Genomic DNA, 17,336 nt, shown 5'->3' on the forward strand with positions numbered 1-17,336 from the left:
TATACAAGCCCAAGCCAATTAACCTACAAACCTGTATGTCTTTGAAGCGTGGGAGGAAACCGAAGATCTCGGGAGAAAACCCACGTGGTCACAGGGAAAACCCACGTGGTCACAGTACAAACTCCGGTACAGACAGCACCCATAGTTGGGATCGAACCCGGGTCTCTGGCGATGCAAGTGCTGCAAGGCAGCAACTCTACCACTGCGCCAGAGTGCCACTCAACACAGTGCCTCCTCACCCAACCTCTCAAAATTTGTCAGAAACTTGTATTCTTTACTAGTTCCCATTTTAATTCTGAAAGCATATTTACTTGGTCTAAATCAGCACTGGCATCTGATTTGGCAGCCACAAGGAAAAGCTCCTGTTCATGCTTCTGTATCTGCTCAGCAAGCTTATTCTCCTGTGCTTGAATGATTTCTTGAAACACATGAATCTGAAACAAAAATTCCATTATAAGGCAATGTTACTACACAGGATGAATTCTGCTATTAAAAGTAAAGGAAAAGATAACAGAGCCGTGGTTATGTGTAAACGGTACAGCAACTTCAATCAGTATCGTGAGCTGTTTGCAATGTGAAACTCGGCACCAATTGTGCAAAACCTGAACCTTTCACTTTCAACACACTGGCCATTCAATCTTTTACATGTGCGCCATGTACTAAGTAAAGTCATCACAGATATTGAGGGCTATAATTCCCCAGTGCATTATACACACAGTATAATGTGTGTAATATTATACTGTGTGTAATGTATAATACACTATATATATGTACACCATATATAATACACCCTATTTACACCAAGTGTGCACTCGCTGCCGTGTGCTGGGGCAGCAGGGCGAAGGCGGTGGACACCAACAGGATTAATAAGCTCATCAGGAAGGCTGGCTCCGTCCTGGGGGCGGAATTGGACTCATGGGAGGTTGGTCTTGGAAGGGAGGATGCTCCTCAAACTGCAGAGCATCTTGGACAATACAGATCACCTACTCCATGACACACTGCTCAACCTGAGGAGCACCTTCAGCAACAGACTGGTTCCGCAAAGATGCAGCACAGAACGACACAGGAGATCCTTCTTCCTTGTGGCTATCAAACAGTACAACTCTTCCCCTTTCTGTCGTGGGGTAGACTGAGACTGACTCCCCTCCCCAATCTCTGCACATCTCCCAATCCTTTCCACTTGTCACTTTTATTTCACGTTTCATGCATCTTGTGTTGTTGGCAAATCAATTTTCTTCCTGGGATAAATAAAGTTCAATCGTATCATATCGTAAGTAAACATTAATTAAGTGCTAAGTGCGAGTGACTGCCAATCAGGTCTGCGACCACAAAGTAACTACTCTAAGCATGGTCTCAGGTTCATTGTTTTTTTAATTTATTTGTTAAACTTTTTTTTCTTCCCTTTCTTTCTCTCACAACCTAATTGTTTTCTCCCCTCTATTCTAGTAAAGGTGCTTTCAAAACAGCAACATTTGTGAAGGACAGTTATGTGAAAATCTCAAAGTTGCTGCCAACTTCATGAAGTAACGTCAACCCCTCATCGTTTCACTGTCTCGCAGACTCATATAATGGCCTCATGTTAATTTTAAATAACAAATATTAATACCCTTAAAAATGGCAAAAGTATCATTCAACCTGCTAAATTAAGCAAACCACAGATATAAATACCCAGGTGCTCGAGTATCAGAAGATCGCAATGAACAGATATTTTTATCAGCGGTTACTTGCACTCACATTTTTAATGTACATTGCTTCCTTCTCTTTATATTGAATTTTCTCTTTGTTTAGCTGGTCTTTCAGACCAGTTGCTTCTTCCTGGAGAATACTGAATCGTTCTTCACTCTCCTCAACCTTTCTGGTCAGACTGCGAACCATTGACTGCAAGTCACTGATTGAAGTTTCCTGCGTTTCAATCTTATCCTGCTCCATCCAAAAGAAACACAGCAATGTTGACAATACCGCCCACGTACTTCAAACCTGCTCATATCCACAGTAGTTATTACATGTGCACTAAACTGCATCAGAGCTAATGCCAATGGCAGTAAATTTCTCAAAGCAGAAGAGATGGGAAGCTGGAAAGGAAGGCCTTGTAAAAATATACTGTTGCAAATAATTGTGGAAAAGGGTTTAATAATTATATAGCAAATAATTATAGTAGCACACATGTATAAAGTGTTAATCCTCTCAACATTACAGTTAATTTTAAGCAGAGAACTAACTACACACTAACATGCCATTAAAGTAACCTTGATAGAATATGTTAAAAATTCAGGTATCACATTATTTTAATATGTTAAAGATTAAAGAAAAGCAAGTAACCTCCGTGAATTGATACTGTAAATTGACAGTAATCACAGGACAAATGAAGCAGGACCATTCCTCTTTTATTTTTCTACACTGCTTTTCGCTGTACTGTTCTCTTTTCCGCCCACTTTTATTTTTCCACAGCAAAGAATTCAATGATTTTCCCTTAGTCCCATGTTATTTTTGGCATTTGACCTGATCATACTTAAAATCTTTAAAATGTAGAACACTCATACAACATACTTTTCTTTAAATTTTAATGTTAAAAGTCTTGAACATTTTCTAGCAATGTTACTCTTTACGTGATATAAATCTACCTTGCTGGTCTTTCAATACAGAAACGGAATTTCATTCAAAAATGCACTACAAACAAACCATGAACTTAAGTAGCCCACAGCTTTTGTTAATGGTAAATACTCAGCTATCAAACCCATTCCAAACAGAAAACAGATTAACTTGAATGAAACCAAATTAAGTCATGTTTAAAGATAAACGACATAACAAATTTGTGTTAATGTTCACCTTAATTTCTTCACCAGGCTGAATTCCTTGCGGAGTTGCGTAATCTGAAACAGACGCTAACTGTAGCTCAACAATGTACGCATCTCGATCAGCCAGTTTCTTATCCTTCTCAGCAAGCATCAGGTCCATCTCAGCACCACGTGCCAGTTGGGCTTCTAGCTGAGTGTGCTGCATATCAAACATAATAGACAGAGAAAAATAGGTATTTGCCTATCATCTCTTTGAGCCTGCTCGGCCATTTGATGTGATGTTATTCCCAATCTCTCCAAATAACCCCAAAGTCTTTTTTTGCATGGAGATCTATTTATCTCAGCAATTTGGCTTTCATTGCCATCCGTGATGGAGAATTTCTCAAGATCCCCACTCTCGAGGTGAAGATTTTTTTGGCATCTTAGTTTTAAATGTCTTTACCCATATCATAAGCGATTGGAGCAGAATTAGGCCATTTGGCGCAATCAAGACCACTCCGCAAATTCAATCATGGCTGATCTATCCCTCCCTCCTAACCCCATTCTCCCCATAACAGTGAGACTAGGACTCTTGATTTTAGTTTCCCACATTGGGAAAACATCCACCCTGCACCAAGTATACCAGTCAGCATTTTACATGCTTCAAGACATTTCCTCTCATTCTTCTAAACTGCAGTGAGTAAAGGTGCAATCAATCCAATCTCTCCTGACACAACAGCATCCGCCATCACAGGAATCAGTCTGGTCAACTTTCATTGTGCTCTCTCTTTGGCAAGTATATTTTTTCATAGGTAAACAGAGCCTCCAAACAATACTCCAAGTGTGGCGCTGTAATTGTATATATTGAATATATAAACCTCACTCAAAACCCCTTAGAGTGAAGGATAACCAATATTTCTTAACAGCTTCATGCACCTTCATATCTCCTTTACTCCACTTTATCTCCTTTCAGTGTCTGATGTACAATGACAACCAGATCCTTCTGTGCATGAACAATGTCCATTAAATCTATCACCTTTAAATAATGTTAATGTTATGCCAACCAAAATGGATAACTTTACATTTATCCATATTATACTTCATTTGCCGTGTATTTTCCCATTCACTACAGTTCTGTAAAATAGATTGAAGCCTCTTTGTGCCCTCCAGATCAAGGCATGTACAAGGCTTGATTAGTAAGTTTGCAGATGGCACTAAAACAGGTGGCATTGGAGACAGTGAAGACAGTTTTCAAACGTTACATAGTCCATTGAAAGTGGTGTCACAGGTAGGTAGGGTGGTCAAGAAGGCTTTTCGTACATAGGTCTTCATCAATCAGCGCATTGAGTATAGAACCTGGGATGTTATATTACAGGTACACAAAAATCAGTCTGAAGAAGGGTTTCGGCCCGAAATGTTGCCTATTTCTTTCACTCCATAGATGCTGCTGCACCCGCTGAGTTTCTCCATCATTTTTGTGTACCTTCGATTTTCCAGCATCTGCATTTCCTTCTTAAACACATGTTATATTACAGTTTGAGTTACACAAGACATTTGGAGTACTATTTTCAGTTTTGGTCACCCTGTTTTGGGAAAGATGTAATTAAGCTGGAAAGAATGTAGAGAAGGGTTACAAGGACGTTGCCAGGATCAAGAGCCTGCACAGAAGACTGAGGGATGATCTTAATAAGGTGTACAAAATCATGAGGGGAATAGGTAGTGAGGGGATAGTGTTGAGTAATCAAAAACCAGAGGACATCGGTCTAGAGGTGAGAGGCGCAAGATTTAATAGGTACCCATGAACACATTTTTCACTCAGAAGGTGGTGAGTATATGGAACAAGCTGTCAAGGAAGATAGTTGAAGCAGCATTTACAATACAATAACAGCATTTCAAAAACACATGGACCGTTATATGGATAGGAAAGGTTTCCAGGGATATGGACCAAACATGGACATATGGCGCTAGCTCAGATGGAGCATTCTGGTTGCAATGGATGAGTTGGGCCGAACAGCCTGTTTCTGTGCTGTATGACTCTATGACTTCATATCTCACAATCCCCTCAGTCTCGTGACTGTCGGAAAACTTAAAAATGTTATATTTGGTTCCCTCAACCAATTAATTGATATCTATTATGAATTGCTGGGGGCCCAAGCACTGACCCTGCGATATCCCACAACTAACTCTCACTGGCTGCTACGCTAAAAACGAGCCATTCATTTCTACTCTTTGTTTCGTTTGTTAAATCAATTTTCAATCCATAACTGTGTATTAGCCCAAATCGTATGTACACTAATCTCTTATGTGAATCTCAAGCAGTGGCTTTCAGAAAAATCAAGCGTAGTTATCTGAAAATACCAACACAACAAACTGAGATAACTGAAATGAAAATCTTACCTTATTTTTTAACTCTGAATCTTTGTTGTCAACCTGCGACTCCAACTCCTCGATCTTTTTCCTCAACATCAAGATTTTACCGCGATTAGCCATTTGGTCACCATTAGTGGATTGCTGCAAAGAAGTCATACAAATGGTAAAACATTGTAATAATAATGCATATTCATTCTTGACTATTTACTGGGGACTTCTATGAAATACTGTATAAAGCACAATATCTATCTCACATTTTTTTTCCCCCACATATCACAATTAAACCTAGAATAAGGTCAAATGTAAACACTCATACAACTCTTTGTTTAAGCCATTGGTCACGCTCCACTGCTCTTTTATAAAGAACTATTCCACTGGTCTCACACATGGCAGCACAGTGGCACAGCTGTCGAGCTGCTGTCCCATAGTGCCAAAGATCTGATTTGGATCCTGACCTTGGATCCTGCCTGAGTGGAGTTTACACATTCTCTCTGGGACCGCGTGGGTTACCTCAGGGTGTTCCCGTTTCATCTACATCCCAAATTTCCTTTGTAAACTGCCCCTAGTTTGTAGGAAGTGGATGTGAAAGTGGGATAACATAGAACTAGTGTGAACGGATGTTGGCATGGTCTCGGTGGCCCTGCAGGCCTGTTTAAATGCTGTACCTCTGAACTAAACAAAAATTGCTCTTCCCCCATTGCTCCTTAATACGCTTTCATTAAGTTTCTGCTGGAGCTACTTCCAGTACCTTTTCATTTGGAACATTCCCAAATCCAGCATGCAATGTATAAAAAATAATTCTTTATATTGCTTCCATTTTCTTCATCAGTCATCTTTAAATCTGTGTCCCCTCTGCCACAGAGAGAGTTTCTCCATCGAAACAATTTATCCCAATATAAATTCAATTGTGGGGGCAAGTCCTCCAAAATGCAAGGATCACAATATAAGCACTCCATGGAATCCTACATTCTTGCAGCACACCAAGTCACCATTCAGCACTTTGTGACAAGTCTTTTAGAGATATCCTATTTTGTTCTTTCCTCATAGCCGTATAACTGTTTTATTTTCAATTACATATCCTTTTCCTTAAAGTTATAATTCAATCTGATTCTTCCACCCTTTCAGGCAGCGCACAAGAAAATAAAATCTCATACCTACTTTTGTTATATACGCTGGCTGTATCCCAAAAATTTTACCATACAATTTATATAAACTATAACTTGGATTAAACTTTGGAGCGAACACGTTTCAAGCAATGATATTCAACACAGAATTTTGCAATGTATGCTGTCTATCATGTTTTGCCTCAATGAATTACTGGGATTAGTTAGTAGATAATGGTAGCATGAAGAAAATTACATACCTTGTGCTTCCCAGCTGTCTGCTCCTTCGAAGCAGAATCACCATGCTGGTTCTTCATGTCTTCCAGCTGAGTTGAAAGTGAGGTGATCTTTGCCTTACTCTGCAGCTTCATTTTGGAAATCTTTGCTTCAAAGGCATCTTTGTCCTCCTGCAACAAAGTAATTGTGTTGCAATTTGAACACGTGAAGTTTCTACTTTGTTTCAAACGCTAATGTTACTGAGAAACAATTTGGATTAATATTTTCTCAAGACTGGCTGATGTCTGACAAGCAAGATTGAGACTAAGATGCCAATTGACGAGATGAAATTAAATGGCAGAACAGACGTAGGGGTTGAGGGATTGTGCCTACATCAACCTTCAGGCCATAAGGTCTGCTGTGTGAAAAAGTTTAGCCTCAGCTTAGCCTCACCCTTATGTTTCAATTAATTATTTTAAATCTATGCCCTTTGGTTTTTCAAGGCTTGTTTAGTTTAATGTTGTCACTTGTACCAACCGAGGTGCAGCGTAAAGCTTTTGTCTGAGTGCCATGCAGTCAAAGACTATATATGATTACAATCAAGCTGTCCACAGTGTACAGATAAAGGGTACAACATATAATGCAATCCGGGGATGAATAAAGTCTTATCGTATCGTATAATTATTTTCTCATGGGTCCTCAATTTTACATGCCTCGTCTACTTTCATCATGTGCTCCAAAGGAAACAATCCTAATATACACAGTAGTTCCTCAAATCTACAATTTAAAGCTACAAGTTAAAGCTTTTCATTGTACCTCATTACATGTGACAATTAACTAAACTAAAATCTCATCTGCATCTTCTCCTGTACAATTTCATCTTTGCTATTATATAATAAACGGAACAGGAAGCACTCCTCGACAATTTGAACAATTTTTTGGCACCATTCCTTTGGCAAAGGAAGACTGAAAGCATTTAGTCAGAACCTCAGCTGTTCCCACCCTTGCTTCTTTTAATTGGCTGGGAAACATTTCTGCCAGACCTAATGATTTGTCCAACTTCAGAGATGCCAACTTCACTAAATTAATGCAGTAATCCAGACATGGCTGCAATTGCACTGCAAATTTAGCAAACCTCACAGCCTGTATTTGGAATCAAGCCCCAAAATGATTCAGCAGCAAAACAAACTCTCTCATGGTCAAGGATCAAGGAATCATTACTGGATTTAAACAGAAAACTAATTAGGTAACTTCCTCTGGGTACCTAAAATTTGTTTGCAGCCAATGTTGCTTATAAGGGACCTTTGTTGTTCAATTAACATTGGAATGTCATAAACCATGTAACTAATTTGAAAAAAGCTAATATGTGATAATGTACTAATGTGCTGGATTAACAACTTGAAGGGTGTTACTTTTGGGGTAAACACTGGAAAAGTCACACTGGAAAACACTTTTCTTTCTCTAAAATATGCCAAAATAAAATATTTCACAACCTCCTGAGACACCAAACACAATTTAATTTAACATTTCATTTGAAAGTTGGCACTTTAAGTTCACTCAGTATTGTACTGGAAGCATCAGGTGTGACTTTCTGCTTAAATCGTTTGAGTAGGACTTTTAAATAACTTTTTGCAGTCTATTTTGAAGTACAACCTTCTAAACCAGATATGGCCATCCTTTCAATTTCCTTTAAAAGACCTGACAAACAACGTTAAACAGTTTAACAATAGTCTTTGCTTTAGAAAATAAGAAGTATTGCTAATTATTATTGTTGAAAAGAAAACTTGCATTGTTTTGGACTGAATTTTCAGTCTTTAAAGTGAAATCCAACTGCAGAAATGCAAACATAAAGTACACAGATCACTGTAATAGCTCAGTGAGGGTAAAAAACGTTCAACTGGAATTAATGTTACCTTAAGCTGTTGATCCCTCATGTGAAGCTGGGTATCTTTCTCCCGAATTAGGTCTTTGAGCTGCAATACCAGTTGTTCATTCTGAGCCAGCTGCTCAGTTAAATCAGTCATTGATTTACCCGCATTCTGTGGGCAGCTTAGTGCCTGCAGAATAATTGGTCACTATTAATAACTGCAACATAGTGAATCGGACTTTAGAGAAAACAGTATTGAAATATTCAGTGACTTGAGAAGTGCATTCATGTGGAATGCATGGAAGCCAATGTTTTTTTTATTGCAAGGCCACTGCTGCAAAATTCAGTCACTCTGGAGACCCAACGTAATTGGCCTTGTGTATTTTAACATGCTCAAAGGCTCTCATTTTGAGGGGGTGGGGGGAATAGGATAGACAGACACAATGTGCTGGATTAACTCAGCAGGTCATGTGGTATCTCTGTAAAAAAAGGATGGTTGATGTTTCGGGTCAGGAGCCTTTTTCAAATTTGCCGTGGTCTTTTCTTGCTTCCAGATCCACCCCCTACAATCAGTCTAAAGAAGGGTCCCAACCTGAAGCTTCACCCATCCTTTTTCACCCAAGCCACTGAGTTAGTTTAGTTTAGTTCAGTTTAGTTCGGAGAAACTAAACTGTGTGTAAGTAGTGAAACAATCACATTGCACAAATAAACATTTCTCGACCTCAAAATGCACAACCCATCTAACAAAAATTAGTAATGCCAATGACAAATAATAAAACGAGAAATTCAATTTGAAATGGCTAAAATTTACCAGAGGCAAAATATAACAGACAAATTAAGTTAAGCACAGGAAAAGCATTTTCAGTGAAATATTTTTCAAATTGAAATCATAAGCAAGTGATTGTAGTGAATTGTTATATGGTTAATGTAGTCCACACATTATTTTATACAAGGAAAAACAAAATTCCAAAATATATCATGAATCATCCTTTTGTAAATACAAATGCAACAACAGGAAATTACAAAAATACTTACCCCCTCCGACTCAAGGGGCGGTTCATTTCCAGAATACCACCTCCACATGCTTCTATTTTAATGTGCCTGCAAATTAACCAAAATAATAATTAAATTGAATTGCTACAGAGCAGACAAGCAGAGAAGATTAGTTTAACCTGGCATCATCCTTGGCACGGACATTGTGGGCCAAAGGGCCTGTTCCCGTGCTGTCCTGTTCTACGGGCTATGTCCTGGAGTTTCAGTTTAGTTTGTTGTCACGTGTACCGAGGTACAGTGAAAAGCTTTTGTTGCGTGCTGACCAGTCAGTAGAAGGACAATACACGATTACAATCGAGCCATTTACAGCGCAAGGTAAACCCAGCAAAGTCTGATCAAGCATAGTCCGAGGGTCATCAACGAGGTAGATAAGAGTTCAGCACTAATGATGCGATGATGAGATTAGCAAATGCCAGAGGGGTCCAATTGAAAGTGACACCCAATGCAAAGCAGATCAGTGGCAGATAATAGAGACATTAAAGTGAATGGAGAGGAGGAATTTCTTTAGTCAGAGGGTGGTGAATCTGTCTAATTCATTGCCACAGAAGGATGTGGAGGCCAAATCAAGGGCGGAGATTGATAGATTCTTGATTAGTGCGGGTGTCAGGGTTATGGGGGAGAAGGCCAGAGAATGGGGTTGAGAGGGAAAGACAGATCAGCCATACTTGAATGGCGGAGTAGACTTCATAAATGATCGGAGCAGAATTTGGCCATTCGGCCCATCGTCGGAGTAGGCAGATTAGACTTGAGTAGCCTAATGACCTAATTCTGCTTTTACACATGAGAGTTGCTTGTAAGGAGGCTCACAAGGTTAAGAAATAGGTTCTTTTTTGTGGTTTATATGAATGATTTAAATTTAGTGTACAGGTTAGGATTAAAAAGTTTGCAGATGACACAAGTGCGAAAACGCGGACAATAAGTTCTGCAATGCAGAAGGATATCAAATTAATGATCAATTGTGCATGAAAGTCACCCCCATTAAGAGATATGATCTCTCAGAAAAGAGGGGGAGAGGAGATTTATGAGGATGTTGCGAGGTTTGGAGAATGTTATTGACTCAGTCATTAGGGGTGGTTCTGTCTGGTTCGGTTTTGGCTGAATGAATAATTAATAAAATAACTTGCCCAGGCAGATTTTAAGTAAATGGTTAAAGGATTAATAGGGGATTCATAAGAATTTATTTACACCCTACTTGTGATGAGGTGTGGAACTTGCTACCCAGAAGAATAGTCGTATCAGAAACCATCTACCTATGGAAAAACAATGGACAAGGCTACAGTTGCAGAATCATACAGCACAGAAAGAGACTCGTCAGCCTACAAAAGCCCATGCTAACCAAGAAGCACCCACAGTGTTAACAGATGCAACAGCTCTTTTGTGCCCATCATAGACATGATGGGTCAAATGGATCCTTGCCATTCTGTAAATCTATTCCAAAAATTGTAACTACCATATCTTTATTTAAGGGTGGCAGCTGGGCTCTAAAATTCAGGTAGTTCCAATGTGTTCGATGATCATACATCTAAATTCCTTAAAACCAATAAGCAGAGCAGGATTAAGGGCTCAAAGATACCTCAATAATGCTCAATACACAAAATATTTCTGCGATAGTGGATACGTTGAACTTGAGACCTCAATTGTTTTGGAAGCAGGGTCAAATTTCAGTTGACTTTTGGTCATCGAACATGTACATGGATTCACTTTGATGAAAGTAGCTTTCAATGAACACATAATATGAACACATAGTTTTAGTACTCTCATGGGTAATATTTTTCTACCCAATAGAAAGCCAGCCTCGTACAAAACAAAATGTTTAAAATAGGAAATATCCTGAGCACGCTAGATGCAACAATGGAAATAAAACTGAGGCAACTGAAAAGTATAACATGTATTGATCACAGACAAAGGAGCTGCCATTTAAAACCGAGGTGTGCAAGAATTTCTTCCCGCAGTGGATGATGAATCTCTGGATTTTTCTATCCTGGATGATTGTGGAGGTTAGATCACGAGGTATTCAAACACAAGGCAGATCAATCAAAATCGTGTTATCAATTAGGTTCACTTAATATAAATAATATTCACAAAATCACTTTACATCCAATTCACATTATGGAAATAACCATTGCAGCAGAACACCCTTTATCAAATTATACACAAACATTCAAATTACCTTAACTTCACAGATTACATCACCTCACAAAATGGTGCAAAATCAGAAAATTAAAAGTTAAGACACAGATTAAAGTTGCACCTCAATGTAATTAGTTTAACATCATATTCCATAACTGTGCCACAGTTGATCAGCTTATTTACAACAACTGCTGCTAAAACTGGCTCTACTTGTGAAGAAAGTTTGCCATCCTGCAGTGCACAAAAGTAGAACACAGCTTGATATCCAATTGCAACTTGAACCTTATAGCACTTCCTACCAGCTGTTATTTAATTCTACAAGTATGGCCAAAGTTATATATAGATTTCCTTTGCCGATATTGAACTTATCTGTATTTTCTCCCGATTCCATTTCCTCGTGCAAGGACACAAAATTGCTTTTTACATGAGCACTTTCCATTTTTCAGCATTCCAATAATTTTGAATTATTGTCACTGCTAGGATACAGGAAAACACACCAGCTGATTTGGACATGGCAAAGTTCCCCCAATAACCAGATAAAATATTCTGGTGATGTTGGTTCCTGTTTTATGTATTAGGCATCAAAAATCCTTGGTATTCATCAAATAGTACCACTGAACGTAAGAGGACAGATGAGGCCTCTAGTTCATCCAGAATTGGCACCTCCGACAGTGTGGCACTTCCTTATCACTGGACTGGGAATTCTCGCAGGTTATGTGTCTATAAACTAACTCAAAAGCAAATCCTGTTCTATTCTCAAAGTGACTAAAACCCAAAAGAAAGGAATTGATGGATTTTGCACTCTTAAAATGAGCAGCACAATGGCACAGCCGGTAGAGCTATTACCTCACAGCACCAGAGACCTAGGTATATAGACATTGGGTGCTGTGGAGTTTGATTGACTGTGTGGGTTTCCTCCGGGTGTTCCGGTTTCCTCCCACATCCCAAAGACGTGCATCTTTTTAGGTTACCGTAATTGGCCTCCATAAAATTGACACTAATGTGTAGTGAGTGTTTGAAAAAGGGGAATAACATAGCCTGTTTTGGGACATAAGACAATAAAACATGCTTGACAATAAAACACTTTTGAACCAGTATGAATGTCGAGACCAAAGATGGATCATGAGCAAGGCAATGCTGGTCTGCGTCAGCGTATAAGAGGTCTGCTGTTATCCATTACAATCATTCCACTCTTAAATCTTTATTTATCCTTCACCTGTACACTGTGGATGGTTTGATTGCTATCATGTATAGGCCTTCCTTTGGCTGGATAGCATGCAAATTCAAGCTTTTCATATGACAATGAACAACTAAACTAAAACGGGTGATCGATGGTCACCATAGAATCACTGGTCCGAAGCACCTGATTCATGTTGTATCTCTAAACTAAATTAAAATCGATTCTATGTGAGCTTGTGAAATTCCTTAGTTTCTTTGCTTATGTGATAAAAGTCACATGGAAAACATATGTAATTTTGTGCACACAAGTCTCCACTATAAAATGTCCCGAAACATTTGGCTTCCCGCACTCATACAGATATACAGGAGTGAACATCTTATGTAAATTATCAGCACTATACAAGTTAAGTGGAACGGAAAATTACAATACCTGCATCAATTTTCCAAACAATAACTGCGTATACTCCAAATATCACAATTTATTAATAATATTTGATGATCTTTCCCCAAACTTAAAATGATCAGTTTGAATTTATCCTCCTGATAGCCACATACTTGCACAAGGTTGGCGCATGGGTAGAGCAAGTAATTAGAAAAACACAAAGAAGACTATTGTTTACTGCGAGGGGAATTGATTACAAAGGCACGCAGATTACCTTTTAGTTTCTTTGGGTATTGGTCACCTGAAATATTTTTTACAGGAAATGTCTCATAATTTAGAAATGTTAAGAATGACACAAAGCTGGGTGACAGTGTGAGCTGTGAGGAGGATACTATGAGAATGCAGGGTGACTTGGGCAGGTTGGGTGAATGGGCAGGTGCAGTTTAATATGGATAAATGTGAGGTTATCCACTTTGGTAGCAAAAACAGGAAGGCAGATTATTATCTAAATGGTGTCAAGTTGGGAAAAGAGGAAGTATAACGTGATCTGGGGGTCCTTGTTTAGCTGCCAATGCAAGTATGCAGTCAGGAACAGCAGGCAGTGAAGAAAGCGGATGGCATGTTGGCCTTCACAACAAAAGGAATTGAGTATAGGAGCAAAGAGGTCCTTCTGCAGTTGTACAGGGCCCTGGTGAGACCACGCCTGGAGTATTATGCACAGTTTTGGTCCCCTAGATATGCTTAGATATGACATTTATTGTCACTATACATGTACAGTGAAACTAAAAGCTGCTCGTACTCAGTGCATACATACAATTTAGCACAAAAAACAAGAAACAAAAAAAACAAAAAACAGAAGGGAGATGGGGGGGGGGGGGAGAATAGGTTCACAAATTCTGCGGCGCTACATACATACATATATACAGATGGAAGTTCCTAATTTGAGAAAGGACATTCTTGCTATTGAGGGAGTGCAGCGTAGGTTTACAAGGTTAATTCCCGGGATGGCGGGACTGTCATATGCTGCGAGAACGGAGTGGCTGGGCGTATACTCTGGAGTTTAGAAGGATGAAAGAGTATCTTATTGAAACATATAAGATTAAGGGTGTGGACACGTTAGAGGCAGGAAACATGTTCCCGATGTTGGGGGAGTCCAGAACCAGGGGCCACAGGTTAAGAATAAGAGGTAAGCCATTTAGAATGGAGACGAGGAAACACCTTTTCACACAGAGAGTTGTGAGTATGTGGAATTCTCTGCCTCAGAGGGCGTTGGTGGGCGGTTCACTGGATTCTTTCAAGAGAGCGCAAGAAACGGCTCTTAAAGATAGCGGTGTCAGGTGATATGGGGAGAAGGCAGGAACGGGGTACTGATTGAGGATGATCAGCCATGATCATAATGAATGGTGGTGCTGGCCCGAAGGGCAGAATGACCTACTCATGCACCTATTGTCTATTGTCTCAGTGGGATAGACAGCATCTCTGGAGGGAAGGAATGGGTGACGTTTCAGGTCGAGACCCTTCTTCACACTGATATCAAGAGTCAAGAGTGTTTTATTGTCATATGTCCCAGTTAGAACAATGAAATTCTTACTTGCAGCACAACAGAATATGTAAACAGAGTACATAACGGGAGAAGAAAAAAAAAATTCAGTGTGTGTATACACATGCACACACTCAATAAATAGCAAATATAGAGCAACAATAATAATAGTCTGTTGCAGTTCAGAACTTATTTGTTGTTGTGTTCAATAGCCTGATGGCTGTAGGGAAGAAGCTGTTCCTGAACCTAGACGGTAGTTTTCAAGCTCCTGTACCTCCTTCCCGATGGCAATGGTGAAATGAGTGGGTGGCCAGGATGGTGTTGGCTGCCTTTTTGAGGCAGAGACTTCGATAGATCCCTTCGATGGTGGGGAGGTCAAAGCCGGTGATGGACTGGGCAGCGGTCACTACATTTTGCAGTCTTACAGCTCCTGGACGTTCAAGTTGCCCAACCACACTCCTGGACATTCATGTTGCCGAATCTATATTACTAAAAGACTGTTCTTGACCAGTTTTGGCGATCTGTGCTGCGATTTCCGAGAGAATGCCGCCACCTACGGCCGTCATTTTTGGCCACCTCGCTCAGAGCCCCCCTCCGCCGTATGAGTGCCGAGTATTTTTCCCGTCGATGAAATATGACAGAGATATTAATGATTTTACAAAATTCCCCATTCTCTCTGCTGCCCCTGCTGGCGGCAGGGGGGAGGGACTATAAAACCAGGAAGTGGTGTGCCTCAATCAGTGTCTGCAAGCTGGAGGAAGACAGAGGGTCACGTTTCTCTGAGCTGTGAATAAAACTGAACAAATGTCCACACAACTATGAGTAAGTACCCTTAATGTGGTTTGAAATGTGAAAATATGGTTAAAATAGAAAAGCACTGCCTGCAAATGGTTGTTTGGGTTGAAATAAAAAGGCACTCTCTCTCTCCCCCCCCCCTCCTCCACTCCCCCCCTCCTCTCCCCCCCCCTCCTCCTCCTCAGCACTCCCCTCCCTCTCTTCCCCCTCCCCTCACCTCCTCTCAGCACACCCCCTCTCCCTCTCTCCCCCCTCTCTCCCCCCTCTTTTTCCTCCCCCTCCTCCTCTATCCTCTCCCCCACCGTCCCACCCCTAAACCCCCCTCCCTTCCACACACCCCATACCCCCTTCCCCTCCACCCTCCCTGCTCCCCCCACCTCTCCCCCTCCCCTCATCACACCCCCCCCTCCCTCACACCCCTCTCTTTCCCCCTCCCCCCCCCTCCTCTCCCCCATCTCTCCTCCCCTCTCTCTCTCCCCCCTCTCTCTCCCCCCCCTCTCTCTCTCTCTCCTCCTCCACTCTCCCCTCCTCCCCTCCTCTCCTCCCCCCTCCCCACTCCTTTCCTCTCCTCTCCCTCCCCCCCCCCTTTTTCTCCCCCTCCTCCCTCCTCCATCCCCCCCCTCCACCGTCCCTCCCCTAAACCCCCCCCCTCCCCTCCACACACCCCCCCTACCCCCTTCCCCTCCACCCTCCCTCCCCCTCCCTGCTCCCCCACCTCTCCCCGTCCCCTCACCTCCCCTCAGCACACACCCTCTCCCCCCCCCTCTCTCCCCCCCCTCCCCTTCTCTCCCCCTCCCCCCCTCTCTCTCTCTCCCCCCCCCCATCCCCTCCCCCATAATTAATATTATGTCAAGGGGGGTAATTAGCGTGAGTGCGGGGGGGGGGGGGGGTGTGTAGTTAGTGTGTGTGTGCTGCTGCATGACGCCTCCCCCCCACAAACCGCACGTTGGGGAAACAGACCCAACGGGTCTGCACTTGGTCCAGTATATATATATATATCAAACAAACCATTTTTTTGCGTTTATTGTATTGTTTTCAGAGCACTATGTTCACATATTCTGTCGTGCTGCTGCAAATAAGAATGCCACTATTCTGTCTTGGACATATGACAATAAAACACTCTTGAAGGCAAGATGAACGGTGAACTGTGATTTTCTCGTTCCAGCAGTAGTCTAGCCAGTTGCAATATTTCCACCATTTCCTAGCTTTGTTTTCCACTCCTAATAATTAGTAAGAAAAGCATGCCAGAGAACATTAAGACAATGGTTTGCACCTAGCATCACGGTGAAATAAGTGCAAGGAATCTGCTGAAAGACACTAGAAGCTGGCTTAACTCAGCAGGACATACAGCATCTCTGGAGAGAAGGAATGGGTGACAGTTTCGGGCCAAGACCCTTCTTCAGACTAAAGCTCCTCTGGTATCTTTGCTTCAGACTGCTAATTGCACTGATGGAATCTCAGTAATGTTGCTTTGCAGGTACTCCTACTCCTACGCCTGCGCCTGCGCCTGCGAAGCACCCCCTCCCCCACAGGCGGAACTGTATTGCGCCTGCGCAGAATCGCGAAGACCGACAGGTGGAGCGGTACTGCGCCTGCGCACGTGGCCGCGCCACACCTCTGCAGCCCGACCTACCTGGACGCTGCCCGACGGTGTTGAGAGCCGAGCCCGGCCCGGCCCGGCCTGACGGAGGCCGCGGAGGGTGGATCTGCGTGGCGGAGGTTAGAGTCAGGGCGTCACATGCTGCAGGCGGCGAGGCAGACGGCGCTCCCACTGTGGTGCGGTCGCCCGTGAAGCTGCGGGAAGACCAAGACCAGACCAGACCAGACCAGACTGTCCCGCCCCGACCCGACCCTGCCGCCGCCAAACCGCCGTCGCCGCCGCCGTCACCACGTGACCCAGCGCGCTCTCGGCCCGCCTCACGCACGG

The 17,336-nt window shown here is 41.9% G+C and overlaps 1 protein-coding gene across 1 annotated transcript in view; it reads right to left on the minus strand.

The window, feature by feature from the left end:
• Positions 1 to 17,312, minus strand: part of LOC129705602 (golgin subfamily B member 1-like) — a 74,473-nt gene extending 57,161 nt beyond the window's left edge. Inside the window, 8 exon segments of the mRNA XM_055649216.1 lie at positions 312 to 434; positions 1,735 to 1,920; positions 2,827 to 2,994; positions 5,172 to 5,285; positions 6,508 to 6,654; positions 8,377 to 8,520; positions 9,366 to 9,431; positions 17,043 to 17,312. Coding sequence (XP_055505191.1) covers positions 312 to 434; positions 1,735 to 1,920; positions 2,827 to 2,994; positions 5,172 to 5,285; positions 6,508 to 6,654; positions 8,377 to 8,520; positions 9,366 to 9,413 — 930 coding nt within the window. The 5' untranslated portion in view covers positions 9,414 to 9,431; positions 17,043 to 17,312.
• Positions 17,313 to 17,336: the final 24 nt, after the last annotated feature.

This window comes from Leucoraja erinacea, chromosome 18 (assembly GCF_028641065.1).
Source record: "Leucoraja erinacea ecotype New England chromosome 18, Leri_hhj_1, whole genome shotgun sequence".
Lineage (NCBI taxonomy): Eukaryota > Metazoa > Chordata > Chondrichthyes > Rajiformes > Rajidae > Leucoraja > Leucoraja erinaceus.